General features: G+C 38.8%; 1 protein-coding gene across 1 annotated transcript; it reads right to left on the reverse strand.

Annotated features, from left to right (window-relative positions):
* Positions 1-2,147: 2,147 nt before the first annotated feature.
* Positions 2,148-20,229, reverse strand: LOC106933487 (solute carrier family 12 member 3-like). Its single transcript, XM_088015345.1, has 28 exons — positions 20,084-20,229; positions 19,314-19,499; positions 17,586-17,742; positions 16,620-16,754; positions 16,381-16,456; positions 15,932-16,027; positions 14,695-14,834; positions 14,318-14,428; positions 14,097-14,208; positions 13,876-14,006; positions 13,716-13,800; positions 13,314-13,471; positions 13,085-13,192; positions 12,869-12,992; positions 12,664-12,765; positions 10,458-10,613; positions 10,242-10,341; positions 8,633-8,744; positions 8,326-8,460; positions 7,074-7,180; positions 6,809-6,891; positions 6,635-6,703; positions 5,479-5,583; positions 4,523-4,634; positions 4,268-4,354; positions 3,874-4,009; positions 3,724-3,791; positions 2,148-3,613 (listed from the first exon to the last, which is right to left on the reverse strand). Exons 2-28 carry the CDS (start codon positions 19,478-19,480, stop codon positions 3,475-3,477), a joined length of 3,111 nt encoding a protein of 1,036 aa, XP_087871471.1. The 5' UTR covers positions 19,481-19,499; positions 20,084-20,229; the 3' UTR covers positions 2,148-3,474.
* Positions 20,230-20,576: the final 347 nt, after the last annotated feature.

Consider the following 20,576-nt stretch of genomic DNA (forward strand, 5'->3'; position numbering starts at 1 on the left):
TTGCAACCCCATCTCGTCATTTTGTTTGAACTGCTCTAAGGGGCAAAAGGCATCGGTTCATGCCAGGTCGGATGCCCGGATGCCAGGTCGGATGCCAGGATGCCAGGCATCCGACCTGGATGCCAGGTCAGATTCTTCTCCGAGATATTGGGTCATCTCAGTGGAGATACAATCTTCCTCGTCAGTCTTTGCTGAGGAAAAAAGGAAGGTCATACTCCGAAGTTTGTCCTTGAGAGAAGCCTTGGAGTTTTTGCCATTTTGTTTGTGTGAAGATGTAGGTCTCTCACTTCTGTTGTCTGACAGAGTCCTTTCTGTGTGGTGTTGTTGTAAAACTTTTTGTTGGACTTTCTCAACGTGCTTCACCAAAAAGCTGTTTTGCTGGGTCAGAATTTTCTTCTTGCCTTCTAACATCCTGTAGGTTTCTTTCAATACAACCAAATCCTTCAATATCAAATTCAAGGCAACAACTTCTTCTAGAAGCTTTTCCTTGATTTCCTCCAGTTGCTGAAGTTCTTCCTGTCTTGTGTTGTATTTTTCCTCCAAGACTTCTTGAGACTCCAGTTTCATTTTCAGATCATGAACTTGCCGTTTTAACTTCTGGTTTATCGAACGATCAGTCTTTATCTGTTTCTCCAGGTACTTACAATCATCTTCAAGACCTCGTGTGTTTTCTACTCTCATGGCGATTTGTTTGACTTCCTTAGGCAAAGTTTCATTCTCTTCCCGGATAGTGCCGGCTGTATTGAAAAGCTTGCAAACTTTGTCAAAAAATGTGCCAACTTTTTTACAAACTCTCTGCTTAAGAGTTTTGCGTGGGACCACGGATCCTGAAATCTTTCCAAAGTCAAACATTTTCAGTTTAGTTTGATGAGCAACTACTTTAGGCTAAAAGGTTTGCAGCAATTTCTGTAAGCAGAGACGACGCAGACTCCTTCAAAGTGAGGCAAAGGTAATCTTATGATAAAGTCAAGAGTTCCACCTCTGTGACATCAAAGGAGTCTGTGACATCATTGTTGAAATCATTCTTTAGTCCCGTAGCCATGCCAACATGATGACCTGACAACATTCTGACACGCCGGGCCGCCTCAGAAACTGTTAGTGATGTGTGATAAACTGTTGATAAACTGTGATAAACAACTGATAACTGTTGTTTATAAATCACTAAATGACTTAGCACCAGAATATATTAAAGATCTGTTGTTGCCTTACCAACCATCTAGACCCCTCAGATCTTCTGGTTCTGGTCTGCTCTGCATCCCCAGAACCAGAACCAAACGAGGAGAAGCAGAATTCAGATTCTATGCACCACAAATTTGGAACAAGCTTCCAGAAAACTGTAAAACAGCTGAAACACTGAGTGCCTTTAAAACTTGACTTAAAACCCACCTGTTTAGAGTTGCTTATGGAATATAAACAACAATTGGGATTTGAATCCCAAACAGGGTTCAAGTGCTAGGGAGAAAAGGGCTTCAGGTTTAGAGTCCCCCCGTTGTTGAAAAGGGGTGTGGCTATTATTATTTCCTTAAAAAAAAAAAAAAAGATTTATTTAATTGGCGAATAAATAAAACAAGAACATAGAGCGTGCTCATTGCACTTTCTTTGATTGTTTTTGTCTCCTGTCATGGTGGCAGACATTGCAGCGGGAGGGAGGGTAAAAACAGTCACGGTGCTCCTTATGCTTGGTTACTTTTTGCTTATTGCGCCTTTGACAGTGTTTATAGTTGAGCGTTATTTACCGTTAATTACTATGTTTAATAGTGCAGACAGTTGTGGTTTCTGACATGGGCGATATGGGCAACTGCCCAGGGCATTATCTTTTTAGGGATGTCAGGAGACCTCTGCAGATTGTAGCAGAGATAGAAGCAAAACAGAATGAAGAGTTTCAATTGATACTGATTAAATTGATTTCAGCTCTAAGTATTTAATATCTATGTGTTTTATGGGAATGTGGATCTTTCAGATCAATTTGAGAAGCAATTTTGATAAGTACACTTCATTTTATTGTGTCATGTAGCGCAGGGCACTGGTCTTCGTCTTGACTTGGTCTCGGGTTTGGTGGTCTTGACTACAACTCTGCTATGTGGCTCCTTGATTCCATGTCCTCCCCCTGCCCACCCTTTCAGTTCGGAATAATTTTAACAAAACAGTTTGATACATTTACTCTTTAATGTATTTAGTCAGAAAAAAACACACATAGTGGTTATGTTACAAGTGAGACAAAGAAGCTGACATTTATACCTGAGGCAAGTTCACTACTTATACCAAGGAAAGGGGTGATCAGAAAAGACCAAACAAGAAACAAACACTACTTACACAAACTTAACACCAAAACAAAAAATGGTACCAACACATATTTACATATATGCAAATCATTAGAGCTAAACTGATCTAAGGTCAATCAAAGAATACATTTAGCTAAATATAACTCCTCAGAGCATTACCCCTCTTAATGGTAATGGTATGTTCCAGGAGCTTTTTAACAAAACCTGGAGCACATGTCTCCCCTGCTGAGGAGACACACCCGGTAAAGTTAAGTACTTAAACAATTAGCAAACTCAAATTAAACCAATAGAAATGAGAAACAAACTCAGATTTTACCCACAATCTCCCTGTACAGGAAGGAAGGCCAGTCCCTCTGCCTGGAAGAATGTTTAACTAAATGTCAGTGTAACTGAAATAAAGAAATGAAACAAAAAGCATTTGATCTGTAAATAAACTAAGCATAATATCAATAATCAATTAGGGATGGAACCCCTGGTCTCCATCACACTAATGTTCTTTGATACTTCTTTTCAAGCTTCTTCAGGATGTGTTTGGTTTTTACATTTTAAGTCTAGAATGTGAGGCTAACAGGATCCTGTAAAACACTCTTGTGTATTTTTGAGTCTGATTCTCATCTCTTCCTCTTTAAGAACCAAGAAACTCAACTATTGGTTGATCTGAAATCTAAATTAAGATCCACAAGAAGAAAAATAAATTCACTACATGAAGTTACTCCATATCTATACATTGTTGTTAACTCACTTGACTCCAGCAGAAGCTACACCTTTTTTATAGCATTAGCTACGTCTCTTTTTGTAATATTACAGACATATACATATTTCAACATTTCATCTCGCTATTATTCGTGGAGAATTATTTACAGAACAGTTCTTCATTCCTATTACAATCCCATCACTAAACATGAAGTTTCACTTAGAGATGCTCTGATCCAATATTAAATATTTTTATCAGTTCCGATATTGAAAAAAATATTCTAGATAGGGTAACAGTGATAATGTCTCCGGTTCATAGGGGCTGATCTATTCAGTCTAATTTTATACTTTGTGGCCTGAGCGCCGTCATTCTTCAAGGTTTGTTGCAGTTTACTTTTCACTTTTTCACTAATGTAGTCAGTTTATTGGGCAATGCTAAACCTCAGATATCGGTATCGATATCAGAAGTGAAAGAAGGTGGATCGGTCCATTGCTAGTTTTACTGGCAGTAGAACGTGAGGACGTTCTGTTGGTTTCCTCGTATCAACACGGCGGGGCAGTGAAGGCCACACGTCAGAGTGTCCAGCCAGGCCATATACAAAGCGCTGGGGCAATCGCTTTGAGGAACTGGAAGGCTCCTGCGAGGAAAATACACAAATAAATGTGTCGGTAAATATACGATTCCATCAGTTAGCTGTAAATGCTTTCTTCATCCGAACATTTTCAGGTGTTTACGATCTATACTCACACTAGAACAAGAGCAGTGTGTTGAGAATTCTTCCGAATGATTTCATTCAGCCTCACCTTTCGCTCAGACTGTAAAAGGTAAACAATATATTAGATATTTTTATTCTGCTAAGACGTAGTTTTGCCTCAAATGTTTGCTAAAAACGCCCACCTTCAGCTTAAAGGCCTCAAATTGTTTGTCAGATATCTTCCAGGGAGCGCTTTGTCTCAGCTCCTGCACTGAGACGCCTTCCTGCTGTTCATCATGTAGCCTGAAGGGGGCGACGCTGTCCACAAACCTGCTCAAGCTGAAATAAGGAAGCAAAGGTCAATTTTCCTGTGAAGAACAAACACACTGCCTGGAAGTGAACACATACAGATGGAAACCTGTGAAAGCGAGTGAGTCTTATTGGAACACCGTTATGTTGGTATATGAGACAAATGGATTTTCCCAATATTTTAAACCAACAGTTAATACCAATGCTGTAGATTATTTACTAAAAGTATATTCCACTTTTTTGTGCTTCATAAACATAAAAAAAATGATATCATTACATTTTTCTTACCTTTTTGGATGAGGGCGTTTCTCAATGTCTGTCATGACTATAACATCACTAATGTTCAAACGAAACCTGTTCAGCAGAGCCATCATCCTGAAATATATAAGATAACATCATGTTCCCTGCATTACACAGCTCTCCAATCCACTCTAATCAAAAAACTCTACATAAAAGTGCTCAAACAACTTGATTTCAACAAAGAAATGAATAGCAAAACATTTCTTTTCTCTTCTGAGTCCAAATCTTTCTTGGAAAACCTACTCGTCGCGAGTCTCCTCCATGTTTTGTTCGTCGCCCACGGTGAAAACCCGGACTTTGCATCGGCGCCAGCGTTTCCTCCTGGTGACCAGGTAGGGCACCAGTAGAGTCAGACCTTAAAACAGACAAAGTGATTATAAATGGTAATAGTTTAAGCCACTGATCTGAATAGAAGTGACGGGAACACATTTATCTTAAAACGGTATTTTAAGATAAACCAAGTTTTATCTTAAACCTGGATAAAACCTGGTTTAAGGTTTTAACAAGATGGTTTATCTTAAAACCTCAAACCAGGCTTATCTTAAAACCTGGTTTAAAGCACAGTAATGGATTATTACTAAAAAATGCGAGCATTTGGTCATAAAATCTACAATTTTTATAAGTAAATCCTTAATCCATGTCTTGCAGCTTCTCTTGCAGACAGAGATGTTCATACAGTCAATTTTCATTCAAAATTACCTTCTGTTCCTTTAACATCTACAAAGATTTATATATCACAAGAATCAGAAAACTCATTAGGTAATAGAAATAATTTAAAAAAAAATTATTTTTCATTTTTTATTACAGAAATAATTTTTTTTAAAATTTTTTAAACTACTGCATAGTTTTGGTCCAACTGTAAGAAGGTTTGAAAAGCACTCTCCCAGCATCACTATGCTTTTTAGTGGATATTTTTTCTTTTTCTGAAATGCTGTGTTGTGATGTGACACACGTTCCAAAAAGTTCAATTTTTGTCCCATCAGTGCACAGGATATTTTCCCAAAGATCTTCAATGTGCATTTTATGATTAATTTTTCTAGTTCTTTTTGATCAGGACATGTTTTTGCCATTGGAAACCCCCCATTATTACTATTGTTCTTATCCTGATCACTCTTGGAAAAGTTTGCAGCTGTTTCATGTTTTTTTTTTAATCTATAAATATCTAAAGCTAAATCCCTTCGTTCCCCTTTATTACTCACCTCCATCGTCTGCGATCCAGTAGACATCAATGGTTTTCTTTCCCTGGTCGTTTTGAAACACGGTCTTCATCTGATCGCTGCTGCCTTCGTCAGACATGTCATCAGCTGCAACACAAGGAGAAGCTTTAGAGGAAAGCAAAACAATCACTGATGCACAAATACATGTTTTTATAATGACTTATTGTGTGAGCAAGCTTATCCACGTACGATTTTAATTGCGTTTCTTAATTTATAGAAACACCTGAATTGCAAAACGACATTTCTTTTTTTAAACATTAGCAGAATATCAACAATGTTTTGTGCACATTTGTAATGGAAACCCAGCTGCTGAAAGTGGCAAAACCCCGCGCTGCATCAATATCACATGACCATACATCACCACATGACCGGCCTCTTCCACTTCCCCTCCAGAAACAAGCAGCGACAAAACAGAAATAAATATCCGTCCATTTTATTTGGCAGGGCGATACGATACATTAAAAAGGGATCGATATCAACCTATACCGACGTATGTACTGATAAGTCATGGAATCCCAAGAAACATCAGAAAACAAAAACTACCAACACAGAACCTAAATTCACTTAACTTACTGTTAAAGTCAGATAAAAATACTTGTAATACATGTTTATGTGAACAAATTTAACGGTTGTTGTGTTGTTTGTTTACTGCAAATGCCTGATAAACTTTTACCTTTGCCAATAACGCGAACACGCAACGTGAGTCACAACTTTGTGAAGAGAGGTTAAGAATTGTGAAGACATGTTGAGTTTTAACATGCAAGACATCTTGAAACAGAGTGTATGAGAGTCAATATTTACGGTACCTAGGTGCGGTATGTATTTACACAAAATGACGCCTAATAATTTGTGTTGCTGCATCAGTCAGTAACTTGCAAGTAGAGTAACTTTTAGTTTAAGTGATCGTGGAACAGAAAAACATGCTATGGCAACAGCTGCTACAATTTCTTTACTATAAACAAAGGAGAGGTGGAAAATGTTCTCTGAAAACAATGACTGTAAACATATGGCATTCTCAGTATCTTCACAGTTGTTTCTTGCGTGACTTTGAATTTCATTTCATTTTTCCACTGTGTTTATTGAAGTAGAAAAGTTCAGACAAACAGAGTTTTATATTTTCGCTGATGTGCCACCTCACCCGTTTCCTCCTCGTTGGTTTGCTGGTCCAGATTGTCCACATTTTCATCGGCCTCAAAGCCCTGGTTGACTGTGGGGTTCAAATGACATGGTCAGATCCATGTTAGTTTAATTATAGCTTTATGTGGTGAAGTCCAAAAATAAAATATTGTTGAGTAAAAAAAAAAAAAAAAACCTTCAAATTCTAAATCATCAGAGATATCCAGTCCAGATATCATCCTCAAGATGCACAAACCGTAGTTGGAGTCAAACGTATCACTGTAAAAAAAAAAACAACAACCATAATTAGAAAATCAGAAATTCTCTTTTAAATCATATAACATATTAATGTTTTAACATTCATATCGCAGCTGCTGTTAGTTCAGCAGCTGTTAGTTCAGCAGCTGTTAGGCTCAAAATGAAATATTTTGAGTCGGTTGAAAAGAAACTTTCAATCTTACTAAATGGTGCTGATGTAGTCCTCGATGCTTTCTGGAGCGCTGTCCCTCCAGTTCGACTTGAAGCCCAGAACCAGAGTGTTGGGTTTCAGTTTACCCAGACCAGACGCCTTGAAAAGATTAAAGGTGAACGATTGACATTTTGATTAAATATTGTCAAAGCACTTCATTTGACCATGGGCGTAGGTTTGGGTAGGGACGGTAGGGACATGTCCCGACCAATATTCACGGGATATGAAAAAGTCCCGACCAATTTTTGCCATATTGGCTCAAAGAACGTGGATCTACGATCTTTGATTAGCAGCAACAGGCGGTGCGCGGAACGGAAGCTTCTTAGTTTGACATTTATTATGAGCCTCCGAGACCGTGTCGGAACGGTGCTGTGGGGGGAGGGGGAGTCAGTTGAATCGTCGGACGTTCTTTGATTAGCTGCTAAAGGCGGCGGCTAGCTGGGCACACGCGTCTCCTTCTGAGTCTCCGAGACCATGTCGCCACCAAAAAAGAAAAGGACAGACATTAGAAATTATTTCGCTACGTCGGCTGTAAGTACAGTGAGTGGACCCATAAGTTAGATATCTATCACGCAACGCATTTGTTGTAAAGTCCGGTGTTTAGTAAGGTCAGCACTGAATGTGAGGTAGAATAGGTCTGTTAATTATGTAATATTTTTTCTTTTTTATTTTATTATTGATTTCTTCTTATCTGCAATTGTGTTTGCTGTATCCAGAGGATATTTCTTTTGATCTTACTTGTAACGTTTGCTGAATTTTGTAAAGGAAAAAGTAAAGTGTTCTTGAACTGATCTGCTGAGTATGACTGTATCTGGTTGTATACACAAGATGTATGATATGGTTATGGTTGGGGGGAGGGGTTATTAAGCCAATGTGGTTTCCCCCCCTTCTCAAAAATGTTCGGTGCTCTTGGGCATTTCACTGTGCTGCCGGGAGGGGGGGGGTGTCAAGGTCCCCACCAAAACTTAGACCAAACCTACGCCCTTGCATTTGACAGAACATTTATTACAATGTTTGTCGTTTTTAACCTTTGTAAACAGTTTATTTCTGGATATCTGCCACACTCACTGCAATACACACTCTATAGGGAGCATCTACCAAAATAAACTGAGATTTGTAGGTTTTCCACCCTTCCAGAGTCCAATTAAGTTTGAATTAGTAGTTACTGCGATGTTTATCTTTGGTATTCTTGGATTCCTTCAACAAATATATTGTGAAAAAATAGAATAAATCATTTTTCTTACCTGTAGCAGCTGCTTAGTTCCATCCCTTAAGTTGTCAGCGGACAGGGGAGTGTAGAACGACCGCACCTTCCTTTTGTTCATCCACTTCACCAAACTGTTTGTGGCGTCCTGAGGCCGCATCTTCCTGTCCTGCTCCTAGAAAAGGCAAAAAAATAACATCCATTTCATTGATAGGAACATTCAGTGAAGGAAAATGGGATTGAAGGCAACCAGAAATACAGCTAAACAGTTTTAGTGTTGATAAAATGTAGCTTTGTGCTCATTTTTTAAGGGGATTCTTTGTATATATGCCCAAAAGCTACAGTACCAGTATAATATCGCCACAGATCATGAGGCTGATGTGTTTCGTGAAGGAGCCGACAAAGTCCACTAGTGCAGGCCGCTGGTTTGGAGGACCAGTCAGGACGAGACACTGGGGCCTGGTCGAAGACAGGAGAAAGCAAAAAAAAAAAAAAAAAAAAAAAAAAATGGGAATTGGTAAATGTTTTGGACAGAATGCCGGGCAAAAGTTTCAAATCAGACTAATTTCTTTGTTTCAAGTCCAAAGAGCTGTGAGGGGATTTAATAAAGTGTGGACTTTATTAGTCCATTTGACCATCTTCTCATTGAACCTGTTTGTCTTCTTTATAGCCACTCCTTTAGTTTTTATGTTAAGATCATATTAAATGGGATTTCTACTAACAAGCAGACATGTTGCACCCATTTATTGAACTCTTTACATTAAGATTTCCCCCAGCCCCAAAAAAGAAAACACACACACAAAAAAAATTCTCACTGTTGTTGCTGAGAATAGTTTCAAACTGTTTTCCACATCAGGAAAAAAAGCAAAACAACCTGAAAAATGTTCCACGTTCCCTGAATTTCAAACATTTAAAACGGTTTTCTATTAAAACTAAATTATTTTGTTCCATTAATTGTTAATGATACAGTTAATCTGTTAATGATTAACAGATTCCCTGTTTAGCTTTTTTGCTACACGAATTGACAAAATTAGGATTAAATGAGTTTTGCCATGTGCAAGGCAATGCAAAAAGGTCTAATTTAAAGCTGGTTAACTCAGTGATTCCAAAAGATTCTCTGGCTCCCTTTATGAATTACCATAAACCTCCCACCCCCTAAAGAGAAAAAAAAAATTAACTGGGCACACACGTCGTTCAACCAGACATATACACATATTTTGTTTTCAAACTCCACTGAAGTTTATTTCACACTTCAGGTTGCAACAAAACACACTATGAACTACTTTTACAGTGAAAAAACTTTTGTATAACTGTTTTTATTTTAATTTTTTTCATTCATCCATACTGCTTCCCGTGCTGCTTCAACGGCACTGTGCCACCACACTTTGGGAACCACTTCCAGACAAAACATGTCGGCAACAATCCAGTCAAATTTACCGTAATTCTGCCCCACTTTGCGCTATCTCCCGTACAGCATCGAGTGAAATTATTCTGAGTGGCACTCTTTTAAACCTCTTACACCCTCAGTGGGTATAAATAAATTTAAACTTAACATTTTGGGCAAAACCTTTCTGCGGAATAGTTTTTGAAAGATCAAAGCCTCTTTTAGCGGATAATAAAAAATAAAAAAAATTTAAAGGCACGTGGAGCCTTTGTTTACAGAGCGAGCCGAGGTCCCGGCAGCTGGACCCACCGGTGGGTCCGTCGGGTTCTAGGGGTTAATAGACAGTAAATTGCAAAAATAACTTGCTAGATATTGAAAATTCCAGCTATTATGGATAAATGGGCAAATATATTTACTCACAGGACTTTTAAAGAACTGTGTACAATTAAAATAAGTAAAAATATCCAAGGATTGGTGTAAGAACATTTAATAAATGAGTAAACAAAGGAAGGATCATTATTGTGTTAATGAAAATATATTGAAAATCTACGATATTCTTTAGGACGACTCACCTGAAATTCTTCACATGATCCTCCACTCCGGTCAGAGAGACGGAGGAAGACAGAGCCATGTTGTATGTGCCTGCCTGCATTGACGAACCCCAGTTTAACTCTGTGGAAAGAGAAGCAGTGGCTTAGCAAGACCAAACGCAGCAGAAAGTTTTCTGCTTGTTTTCAGTTTAACGTCTCTCAGCTGAACTGAGCTCAGGCTCAACGAGCTGCACCCACTTGGTTTGTTGTAGTTGACGTATCCTAAGAGGAAGATGATGATAGTGAAGGTGACCAGAGCGGCCCACCAGGTGAACAGGAACATCAGCACCACAGATATGACCGCTCCAAACAGAGCCGTCCATTTGCTGTAGTAGCGGAAGGACGGCCTCCAGCCTGAAAGAGTCGACAAATAAGACGTGTTTTCCCACGTTATCTACCTTAAATGTACTTTTTGATATTCCTCTCTAAGAAGGGTTGTTGGTCATGTTTGTCCAATCTGCTACGTGAACGGAGATGCTAAACCAGCTGACTCATAAAGAGGCAGAACTTTAGGGAGTTACCTGCAGAGTTGGGTAGTATAACTAGTTACTTCTAGCTACTTGAGTAACTTTAAAAAAATTACTTTTAGGAGTATTTTTACTATGCTGACTTTTACTTTACTTATTTTATTATGAAGTATTTAAACTCTTACTTGAGTAAAATTTCTGGATTTTCTACCCACTGAATGGAAAACAGAGATTTTTTAACCACAAATTCACCAGACACAGACCTGCAGTTTTTGTTAAAGTTTCATAAGTTTACAAAGAAACTGATTTGGAACAAATTTCTTTTGCCTGACTTTATTTATTTTTTGTTACTTACCGTATTTTCCGGACTATAAGCTGCTACTTTTTTCCTAAGCTTTGAACCATGTGGCTTATAGCCCAGTTCGGCTTTTCTGTGGATTTTTCTTCAACCACCAGGGGGCTCTTTAGCAGGAAGTGAATCATTCGAAGTCAAAATTGTAAATCAAAGAAGAACATGCTAATTTTCATTTAACAAGCTCATGCTAGCAGCAGGCACAACAGAGAAATGTTTTCAAACTCATATGATGCAGCTTTTAAGTTGAAGGCTGTCAATCTGGCACTACAGGAGGGAAATAGAGCCGCTGCACGTAAGCTTAGCGTGAACAAAACCATGATTTGGCTTTGGAGACGGAGGGCTGCATTCTTAATATATCCAGCAGATTTATTAGGACACAGCCCTCTGCTGGGTCCTTATGGAAAACCGAGAGCAACAGAGATACCAGCGGTTTATATACAGTATGTACGTTTCCAGATTTTTATTTTTTTTAAAGGTGCAGCTTATAGTATGGTGCGCTCTATAGTCCGGGAAATATGGTATATGAATTCTTGTTATTTTTGTCTTTAAGATACCAACATTTCCACTTAACTTTATATTTTGGTCGATCTGATTATGTCATTTTTTAAGTTACTGAGTTCTTGGGTAGACTTTTTGCCAAATACTTTTTTACTCTTACGCAATTTCTTAGACAGCTACTTTTTACATTTATTTGAATTATGTTGGAGTAATGCTACTCTTACTTGAGTACATTTTATTGGGTACTCCACCCACCTCTGGGGTAATCTGTAGCAAAACTCATTAGGCATTAATGAGGCTAAGGTATTTTTACTTAGCAAAGATAGTATAATCTCTGGGGAAATAAAGTTTTTAGACTTACAGATTGGTTTTAATTCTGTTTTGCTTGTCTAAACATGATTTAAATTTGCAAACTTTTTGTTTCTGCTTTTGACTATTCAAAATTGCTCACATCTATTCAAATTTACAAATCTCTGTCAGAGCAAGTAAAATGTTCCAGACTCTTTGTACAGGAGTGGCCCAGGATTCAGTGTGAAACCTATTTTGCGTGTGCTTGTGGGGAAAATAAATAAACACAAAAAAAAGTAAATAAATACATAATAAACAAATCTCCCTTCGTCATGAGAAAATATTAATGTGTTCACTTAGGTTAGCTTTACTAGAACAAAGTTCTAGAAGGTGATTTGTTTTATCTCTGTTCCAAATTTAAAGTTATTTTCTCCTTTCCAGAAAGTAATTCCCACATCCAAAATCCATATTTCTAATTTCGCAAACTATTTTCAGTCAAAAACACCTCTAACAACCAAGTAAAATAGACTTTCTAAATCTAGACACTAACTTAAACATTCCTCCTTTCTGAAAGAAACACAATTGTAATCTGTATTATATGCATAAAGTCTTATTTCATGAGTATTTATTTTGTCCTAAATAACATTGATTGTATAAATTTGCTCTTAAAATAAACCCCATTATGGGTCTCTGTTATTTACACTATGTCATTAGCAACAGCAATTATTTAATGACAAATTTTAGACTATATTAACTGCAAATAGATTAATTAAAATAAAAAAGGTAAGTGACTTACCAGGGGAATTGGTGATGGATGCATGAAAACAACTGAAGTTAATCAGGGCATAGGAGCAAAGGAAGAAATTAGAGATGAGGGGAGCAATGGCGTTAAGGTCCGCTGTAGTGGGCAGCAAACAGACAAAATGTAAACTTACACTGTTAACCTGTGTAAAATATGAATAATCATTTGTAAAAAAAAAAAAAAATCACATTTTACACACCAATAAGGATGACAGCTGTTGCAATTAAGTAGCAGAGAATATAAGCTCGACGTGGCTCGTTGTTTTTCCCATAACCTTTTGCAAAGAAAATGATGTAAGGGTATATCTTGTCATTGCACAGACACTGAAAAAAAGACAGGAAAGTTGTTTTTTATTCAATGTTGACACACAATTTAGTGGTATAAAACAGAATACTTTAGGTGAACGTTGTTTCACCTGAAAGATTTTGGGTGCAGAGACAAGAAAACCCAGGGCAGAAGATAAAGTGGCAGCAAAGATTCCCACAATGATGATGTAGTAAACACCGGAGAGTTGTCCAAGAACCTGGTTAGAATATTTGAGTAAAGTCAACAGGAGATCATTTTATACAGCCATGCTTAAAGACTGTAAACGACACTTAAGTGAAACTGAACTATCTATCCACGACAATGAGTTTGATAGATACATTGAAGCTGTTGGCGAGTCCATATCGACAGGTCTGCGACTGGCTACAGTCTGTGAAGTTCCAACCCAAGTTACATGCCAGTCCCACGCAACCGTCTGTGTGGTTTCCCGTCAGGATGTGACTTTTATTCCCAGAGGCGTCCCGCACCACACATGACCCTGGAAAAAAAAAATATTCCAAGTCTGAGCTGAACTTTCTGATATTTCTTACCACATTTTTTGGAAAACTACAGTTTCTTTACTACATGGACACTAAACGGGAAGATTACCTCTTGCATTTTCATTTTGTTTAACAATTTTAATGTCAGTATTGGCAAACACTAACTTCAGGAAGCTCAAAGTTATATTGAGTCAATCAATAATTAGACAAGATGAAGGTAGTAATGTTATAAAAGTTACCTACCTGTAGTTACTGCTATCACCAGGTAGCTCAATGTTGTCCAAAAAATAGCCATTAATGTACCCTTTGGGATAGCTGTTGCAGGGTCCTGCGAACAGAAAGCTGATCATCACCTTGCTCCTTGTTGCTCCTTGTTTTCTTTCAGCCTTGTTGAGATTCAAACCTTTAGATCTCCACAGATGTTGACCCCGGACATAATTCCAGTAGCAGCAGGAAAGAAAATGGCGAACATCCGGAAAAAATCGTTTTGAGCGCCCCGCCAGTTTGGTGTGAGGTTCTGGACAAAAATATCGCCTGTAGAGAGCGTTGACATCGAGTCAGGAGTTGTGTTTCCAATTACGTCGTCGAATGAAGTGTTTGGTGGGAAAGAGAAGAGTTCTTTACCTCGGTATCCGAAGATGCCGATAGCCTGCTTCTCAATGGTTGGAGGGATTACAGTGCCAATAATGTAGTTTGCAAAGGACACCATAAGCGCTAGGAAGAACAAAATCTGGGTCTGAAAACACAAAGCAAGTTATTTAAAAATGATTAAGTCAAAGAACATTTCATGAACAAAGCAAAATGGTGTTGCTTTGTCGCACAAAATTTCCCACGAATAGGCTCACCTTGGACTCCCACGCCATTCCAGCCTGAGTAATCATAAGAAGAATCGTGACTGTGACTACGCCTATAATGCGAACGTCATTGATTGGATCCACCATGATGGCACCAAATTCCTAAAATGAGTGACATAATTCTCAAAAAAGCTATGCAACACATTGGGGTTTATATGAAAGGCGTAATACGATGAAAACATTTATGGAAATACTTACCTGTATCTGTGTTTTAATCATTTTCCAAAAAATATGCATGAAAACCTTCACATTCTTTTGCCATACACTAAAATCACCTTAAAACATACTCACTGAACTTATAAATATGATTTTTTTTTTTCTGTCTGAATAAAACAAGTATTGACACAAGATGAAACAGATCCACATACATGCGTCAAATCACGAACCACCAATGAAAAACCAACAGTGTGGAGCGCACAGGCCATCGCGTTTGCTAAGGCAAACACCAGTCCAATTGGTCCTCCGATTTCAGGACCCAGCGTGCGGGAGATCATGAAATATGCTCCGCCTGCAAAATGTTTCACACACGCACGCACACACACACACACACACACACGAAAGACAATTTTTATGAAAACTAACAAAAGAATACTCAAATAATAAAGTAGTTTATAGCTATAAGATTTGCGTTGCCTCTCAAAATTGTTCCTATCCTTTTGACTTAGTTTTTTTTGTTTATGTTTACACTTTGCCATGTCAGTCTATAATTTGTGTCTTATTTCGATTTTGTGTGATTGAAACACACAAAATACTGTAGATCTGTGAACTGGAAAGAAAGTTAAAGATTAGATTTTTTTTCTGGTAACAAAAATCTGTCTTTAGGAGAATTGTAAAGTAAAAGAACCCGTTGTGTTTTATCAGGATGTCTAGTTCGACAAATGGAACTGCTTGCAGATTTGTAAATGCACCTCCTGCATTATTTCTAAATCCCACAACAAATGTGAGCCAAACTTTGTTGATATTCCACTAATGTTGAATGTTTCTACTAAATAAGAAATACAGTTAAAATCACGTGAATAGGTTTGGTGACGCGATAAGTTGTTAAACGACACACACTTCAACCCAGGGCAAAAAATTTCTTCAATGTAAAAAGTGTTGTTTTTTTTTTGTTTGTTTGTTTGTTTGTTTTGTTTTTTAAATTAGTGTTTACATTGGGAAATTTATTTTTGGAATTTGCTCAAATTTCAAGTCAATGGAAAGGCAGCCATTGCCAATTTTTATAAACTTGTACAAGAAAGTGAGTACTTTTGTTAATTAGCAGTAAAAGCAGGTTGTCAGAATAAAACAGAGTAAGGATCTTTGCAAGGCAATTCTCAAGCATTTTTGTCTTCCATTGCTTACTTTGTTGTATAACAAATTTAATTAATAAAAGTGTTTTTGTTTACTCTATTTACACATATATTTTGTGCATCATTCCATTGTTCCCATCATGTTTCTATGCTGAGTACAAAAATTTCAAGCGTCCACTAAATTCAGGCAGCACAGTGATGTATAATTTGTTTGTACTGATGACCTAAGCTATGAATTTCCCATAGTGTGCATCATTTTTAATTTACAATAATGCAAATTAATGTTTACATTTCATCTCTTTACACATGGACTCACCTGATCTGACCCTCCCATTGGTGGCAATAGCAGAGATGGACAGTGCAGTCACAGAGGTCACCACCACGGACATCAGGATAATTACACAAGTCAGCACTGTCATCAGAGGAATATATATTTATTAGTCATAATTATAACTCATTTCTGTGTTTTATTTCTGTTTTAATGGACTTTCAACTGAACTTTTAGAGCAACTTTGCATTAAAAGTGTCATTATTTACCGAACGACACTTCATGACAACTGTCATAAACATTCATAAAGACTTATTTATACTCATGACAGATATTATGTCATGTTTATGACAGTGTCATGTCAGTCTTATGCACACCCCTTCAAATAAAGTGTTAACAAAAAATCTAGATATTCTCAAGATAAGAAGGAGATCAGTGCGGTGTGTGCTAGAAAATCAAATATACTGAGTTCCAAAAACCCGGAAGCAATGACTCACCAATGCCTGCCTGAGACGTGATCCATGACAGACGCAGGAACATGATAACGCCCCAAATATTCAGCATGCAGCGCATCTGTTACCAAAGACCAATGAAAACAGCCAGGTGATATTTGCATAGTGACCAGGTGATTGTGCTGATAATTTAGCTGGCAAGTCAGAAATGTGACTTTTTTTTTTCATGAATGTAGCATTTACGTTACCCGCATTAAATTTAGTATTAAGAAACAAAATCTCACCTTGACACCGATTATCCAGCCAAATCTAACTGGAGCGTCCCCTTTAGGATCTTCGGACTCTTCGTTTTCCATATCTGGTGCCGGCAGGCTGCCTGAGTCAGAGGTGGACGTTCCGTCCATTCCGATCTCCACAACCTTTAATGCAAAGGAAAGAACTAATGAAACTGAACCATCTGTCAGGCTTAAACTGTTAAATAATTTGTTTAGAGGAGCGATATTAGGTGTTTTCCAGGTACATCCAGTTATTTTAGAGCACAAAATGTTACCTTCAGTTGTTATGAAAGTGTTATGTGTATCAAATGTGACTTAAAAGAAATTTAACACCTTAAAATTTGGCCTCTGTCTCTTTAAGAAAGTAATTCTCTTCCCAACAATCTGCCTTCAGGAAGTCATCAGAACATGACTCCTCTATTAAACATTTAACAGCATTTTTACCAGCATTGCACTGAGTAGTAGCTCCTATAATGAGCTTACCAGATGCTAGTTCCATCAAGTGTTTGCTAATTACCTCAGGCTAGTCTGAAGGAGCTGAATGGGGGAATCACATAGAGGGCTGCTTTGTGAGGTGGAAGCTTGGAAACTTCATCTCCAAAGAGGAGCTGCACCTCGAAGGCAGAGCTAGGTTCAGATGACATTTTGGACAGCTGAATGGTTGCCATGGGAGATTGAAGGATTTCTTAAACGTGTATGAAAAACTCAACTCAACACTCCAAGTGTGATTTTGATTATAACATGATGTAAAGCTTAAAAAAGTAAATTTTACATAATACTACAGCAGTCTGAATAATACATTTTTAACACTTATTTATCACATTTCATTTAAAGGGGCTAAATTTCACCGGTTGCACTCCTCATGTTTTCCCATATGCTGCCACTGATGTAAAGAAATTGAGTATACATAGCAGAACAATGCATTAATAAAATGGAAAAATTTGTCAAATAGCACAAACTGAAGGACAAACGTACCTCAAATGTCTTGCGCAGGGTTTCAAGAGACGGCCTGCTCTTTGTCATCTGGCGTGGCAAAGTATTGGCGTAATGCTCCAGCTGGGGCACCAGGTCCATGGTGCTGTAGACGGAGGACCTGCGCAGCTCTGCTCTGGAGCCGCGACGCTCTGATGTGCTGCATGACGAGATGCAGAAGCATGTCTGAAAACTATGGCTTTTGTTTGATACCTTCCAGCTCCATTTTGCTGCTTGTTGTAAGCACAGGGTGAGTAAAGAGCAAATCTTCTAGGATGCGTGACTGATGGGAGCAGCGCAGGGCAAGGCTAAATATGCATTCATGGTGTAAAGCTCTGCATTTGATACAGTCTGTTAAACATCCACAACTTTCTCTTTTCAACATAGTAAACTACATCCTCCTCTAAAACAGAAGATCAACACAACCTTATATTGGGCATTCTCATTTAGCTTCCTCTGTAGTTATTAAAATTACACTATCAAATGACTCAAATGATTGCATGACCATCAAGTACTGCACAAGCCTGTTAATCACCCACAGATTCGATCCAGGTGTGTGGCACAAGGGAAATACCTAAAACATGCAGGGCAGGGGGGCGTGAGGACCGGAATTGAGAAACACTGCATTAAACCATTATTTTCTTCATGTCATGCCTTCCTGCGTATTTCCTCACCACCACAACCACAAATCATGACAGAAGGACCCGACCAGATCAAGGTGAGGAACGCAGGAAAAAAAAGACCCAGCCAAAAGACGGAGGCCGTGGCGGAGGTCTAAAGAGGAGTTTTTTGGAGGAGCTTCTCCCAGTCTGAGGCTGCTGAGGGGATCGCGGCTAGCGATCTGCCCGCCCAGAGTTGGACCCCGCCGTTACTGCTCCCCTGAGCCGCCGGAGATCCCGCCCCCTGAGCGTCTGCTGCTTCCCTGCCTCCCTGTGCTCCTCCGGAGTCTCCGCCCCCTGCCGGTGCTCCCGAGCCTGGGGTTGGGCCCAAAAGGTCTCATCGCTGCCCCCCCGTGGCTCCAGCTACGGCCACACCCACCGGACCCGCCTCTAAGGGTCCGCCTGTTGCGCCGTGGACGCCCTTGGATTATCCACGGCAGGCCCTGCTTTGGCCGTGCTGCTTTTCTTTTTTGTTTGGACTGAGTTTCTTCCGTGTTGTTCCCTGTGGTCTCTTGCTCTCTGTCCGTCGCCCCTCCACCCACCCTGATGAGTTGTTTTTTGTTGACTTTTTGTTGTTTGGGCATCTGGTAGCTGCCCTTGGGGATGCGGGGGGTAACTGTTGTGATCTGTGTATTTAGTTTGAGGTTTTTCTGTGCTTATTTAGTTCTGTTCCCCTGTCAGTCTCTGTGCTGTCCTGTCCTGATTGTTCCCAGGTGTTTATCGTTCCCTGATTGTGTATTTAAACCCACCTGTTGTCTTTGTCTCTTGTCGGGTCCTTGTCGTACTACGTCGTGTGTGTCTTCTGACACCGTCTGTTCCTTGTACTCCCGAATCAGCTACTTGGATTTATCATTAAACCATTATTTTCTTCATGTCTACCTAGGCCTTCCTGCGTCTTTCCTCACAGCCACAACCACAAATCATGACAATTGGAAGTAAAACACAGCAGGGTGGGAGGATGGGCAATTTGTCATCCATTCCTAACCCGATTCAAAAGCAAAAGTGCATTTCCTATTGACAAAAAAAGAGCCTGTCCAAAATGTGAAAACGGACTCTTAATGATGGCACCAACCTGGACTCATCGGAGACGACGATGGTGGGAGGGATTCGAAGCCCATTGCTTCCATTCATGGTGCTGCTGTCAAAGTGGTGTGAGGAGTACCTGGGAGGTCCCTCCTCATTGGTGGAAGAGTGCACCCCCCTGGCAGTTACGTTACTTTTGGAGGTAAACTGCCCCATCAGCCCGTCTTTGTGATTCCTGTACAACGACAATCATTAAACTAGAATACAGTAAATTAACAAATTCACTTTGTTTTTTTATCAGCATGCTAGAAAAAAAAAACCTTAAGCACTCCAAATTTTGCTATTTTTTTTAAGAATGTAAATATAACTTTGTAATGCCAAAAATAAACAATATATAACAGACATTGATATTTTCTTTAGTTTTGAATCTTTTTGACATCATCTATGAAGAGTCCATATGGCACATTGTGTAGTTTTCATTTTCTGACTTACTGTACATTGTCTAAGCACACAAAATAAGTGAAATGTGTATATGCATTTGTATATGCTTCATGATATATTATTTTGGTGTGAACTCCCCTAGCAACGTGATGTTTTACTCGCATCATACTTGGTAATAATATGACAAATTCTGGCAAATACAAATTTAAGACATTATGAAATCTGAAGTCTCTCCCAAATGAGAAGCAAAGAACAAATATTAATCCATGTTCCAATTTTTGACTCTGGAAAGGAGTTATTCGGTCTAATGTCAAATAAAAAGTTGAAAGAAAGAAAGAGAGAAAGAGAAAAAGAAAGAAAGAAGGACCTTATACTCACAAGTGGTTCTGTAGCTGATGAAAGAGCTGCCTGATCTGTCCCCAGATCAAACATACACCTTTTATCAACGCACCGCAAAACTCTTGCAATTTATACCTTGGTGAGGCAGGTTAAATCCCTCCCATTTACTCCATGCATTTCCTCCCCCTCAGACAGACACACACACACACACACACACACACACACACACACACACACACATACATAATCATACTCATCCTGTCTTCAATAAACATGCAGACGCATGCACACGGAAAGGTATGTGCGTACACAGTCACACATATGCAAATCCGATTCTACAATGGCTTTATAGATGTGACATCTAGTTTCTGGAAGATGGTTTTTGGAAATGTGAGTTTTAGACACAAAACAATGGAAGCGTGAGCCACTGATTTGGTAGCCGCAAAGTTATTAGAGTAAACAGGGAGAACAAGCGGGTACTAAGTTGCCATGGCAGCTTTGAAAGATTAATACGACTTGCTTATGTTGCTAC

Source organism: Poecilia mexicana, unplaced genomic scaffold (genome assembly GCF_051168715.1).
Source record: "Poecilia mexicana isolate PSO_F unplaced genomic scaffold, ASM5116871v1 scaffold_18, whole genome shotgun sequence".
Lineage (NCBI taxonomy): Eukaryota > Metazoa > Chordata > Actinopteri > Cyprinodontiformes > Poeciliidae > Poecilia > Poecilia mexicana.

Excerpts from the sequence above, each read along its gene's own strand:
- LOC106933487 (XM_088015345.1), bottom strand. The coding sequence starts at position 19,480 with ATGGGGCAGTTTACCTCCAAAAGTAACGTAACTGCCAGGGGGGTGCAC. Across the intron at positions 13,801-13,875 it reads ACATCTGTGGAGATCTAAAG|GACCCTGCAACAGCTATCCC; the intron begins GTTTGAATCTCA and ends TTCTGTTCGCAG. Across the intron at positions 8,745-10,241 it reads GATCATGTGAAGAATTTCAG|GCCCCAGTGTCTCGTCCTGA; the intron begins GTGAGTCGTCCT and ends GTCTTCGACCAG.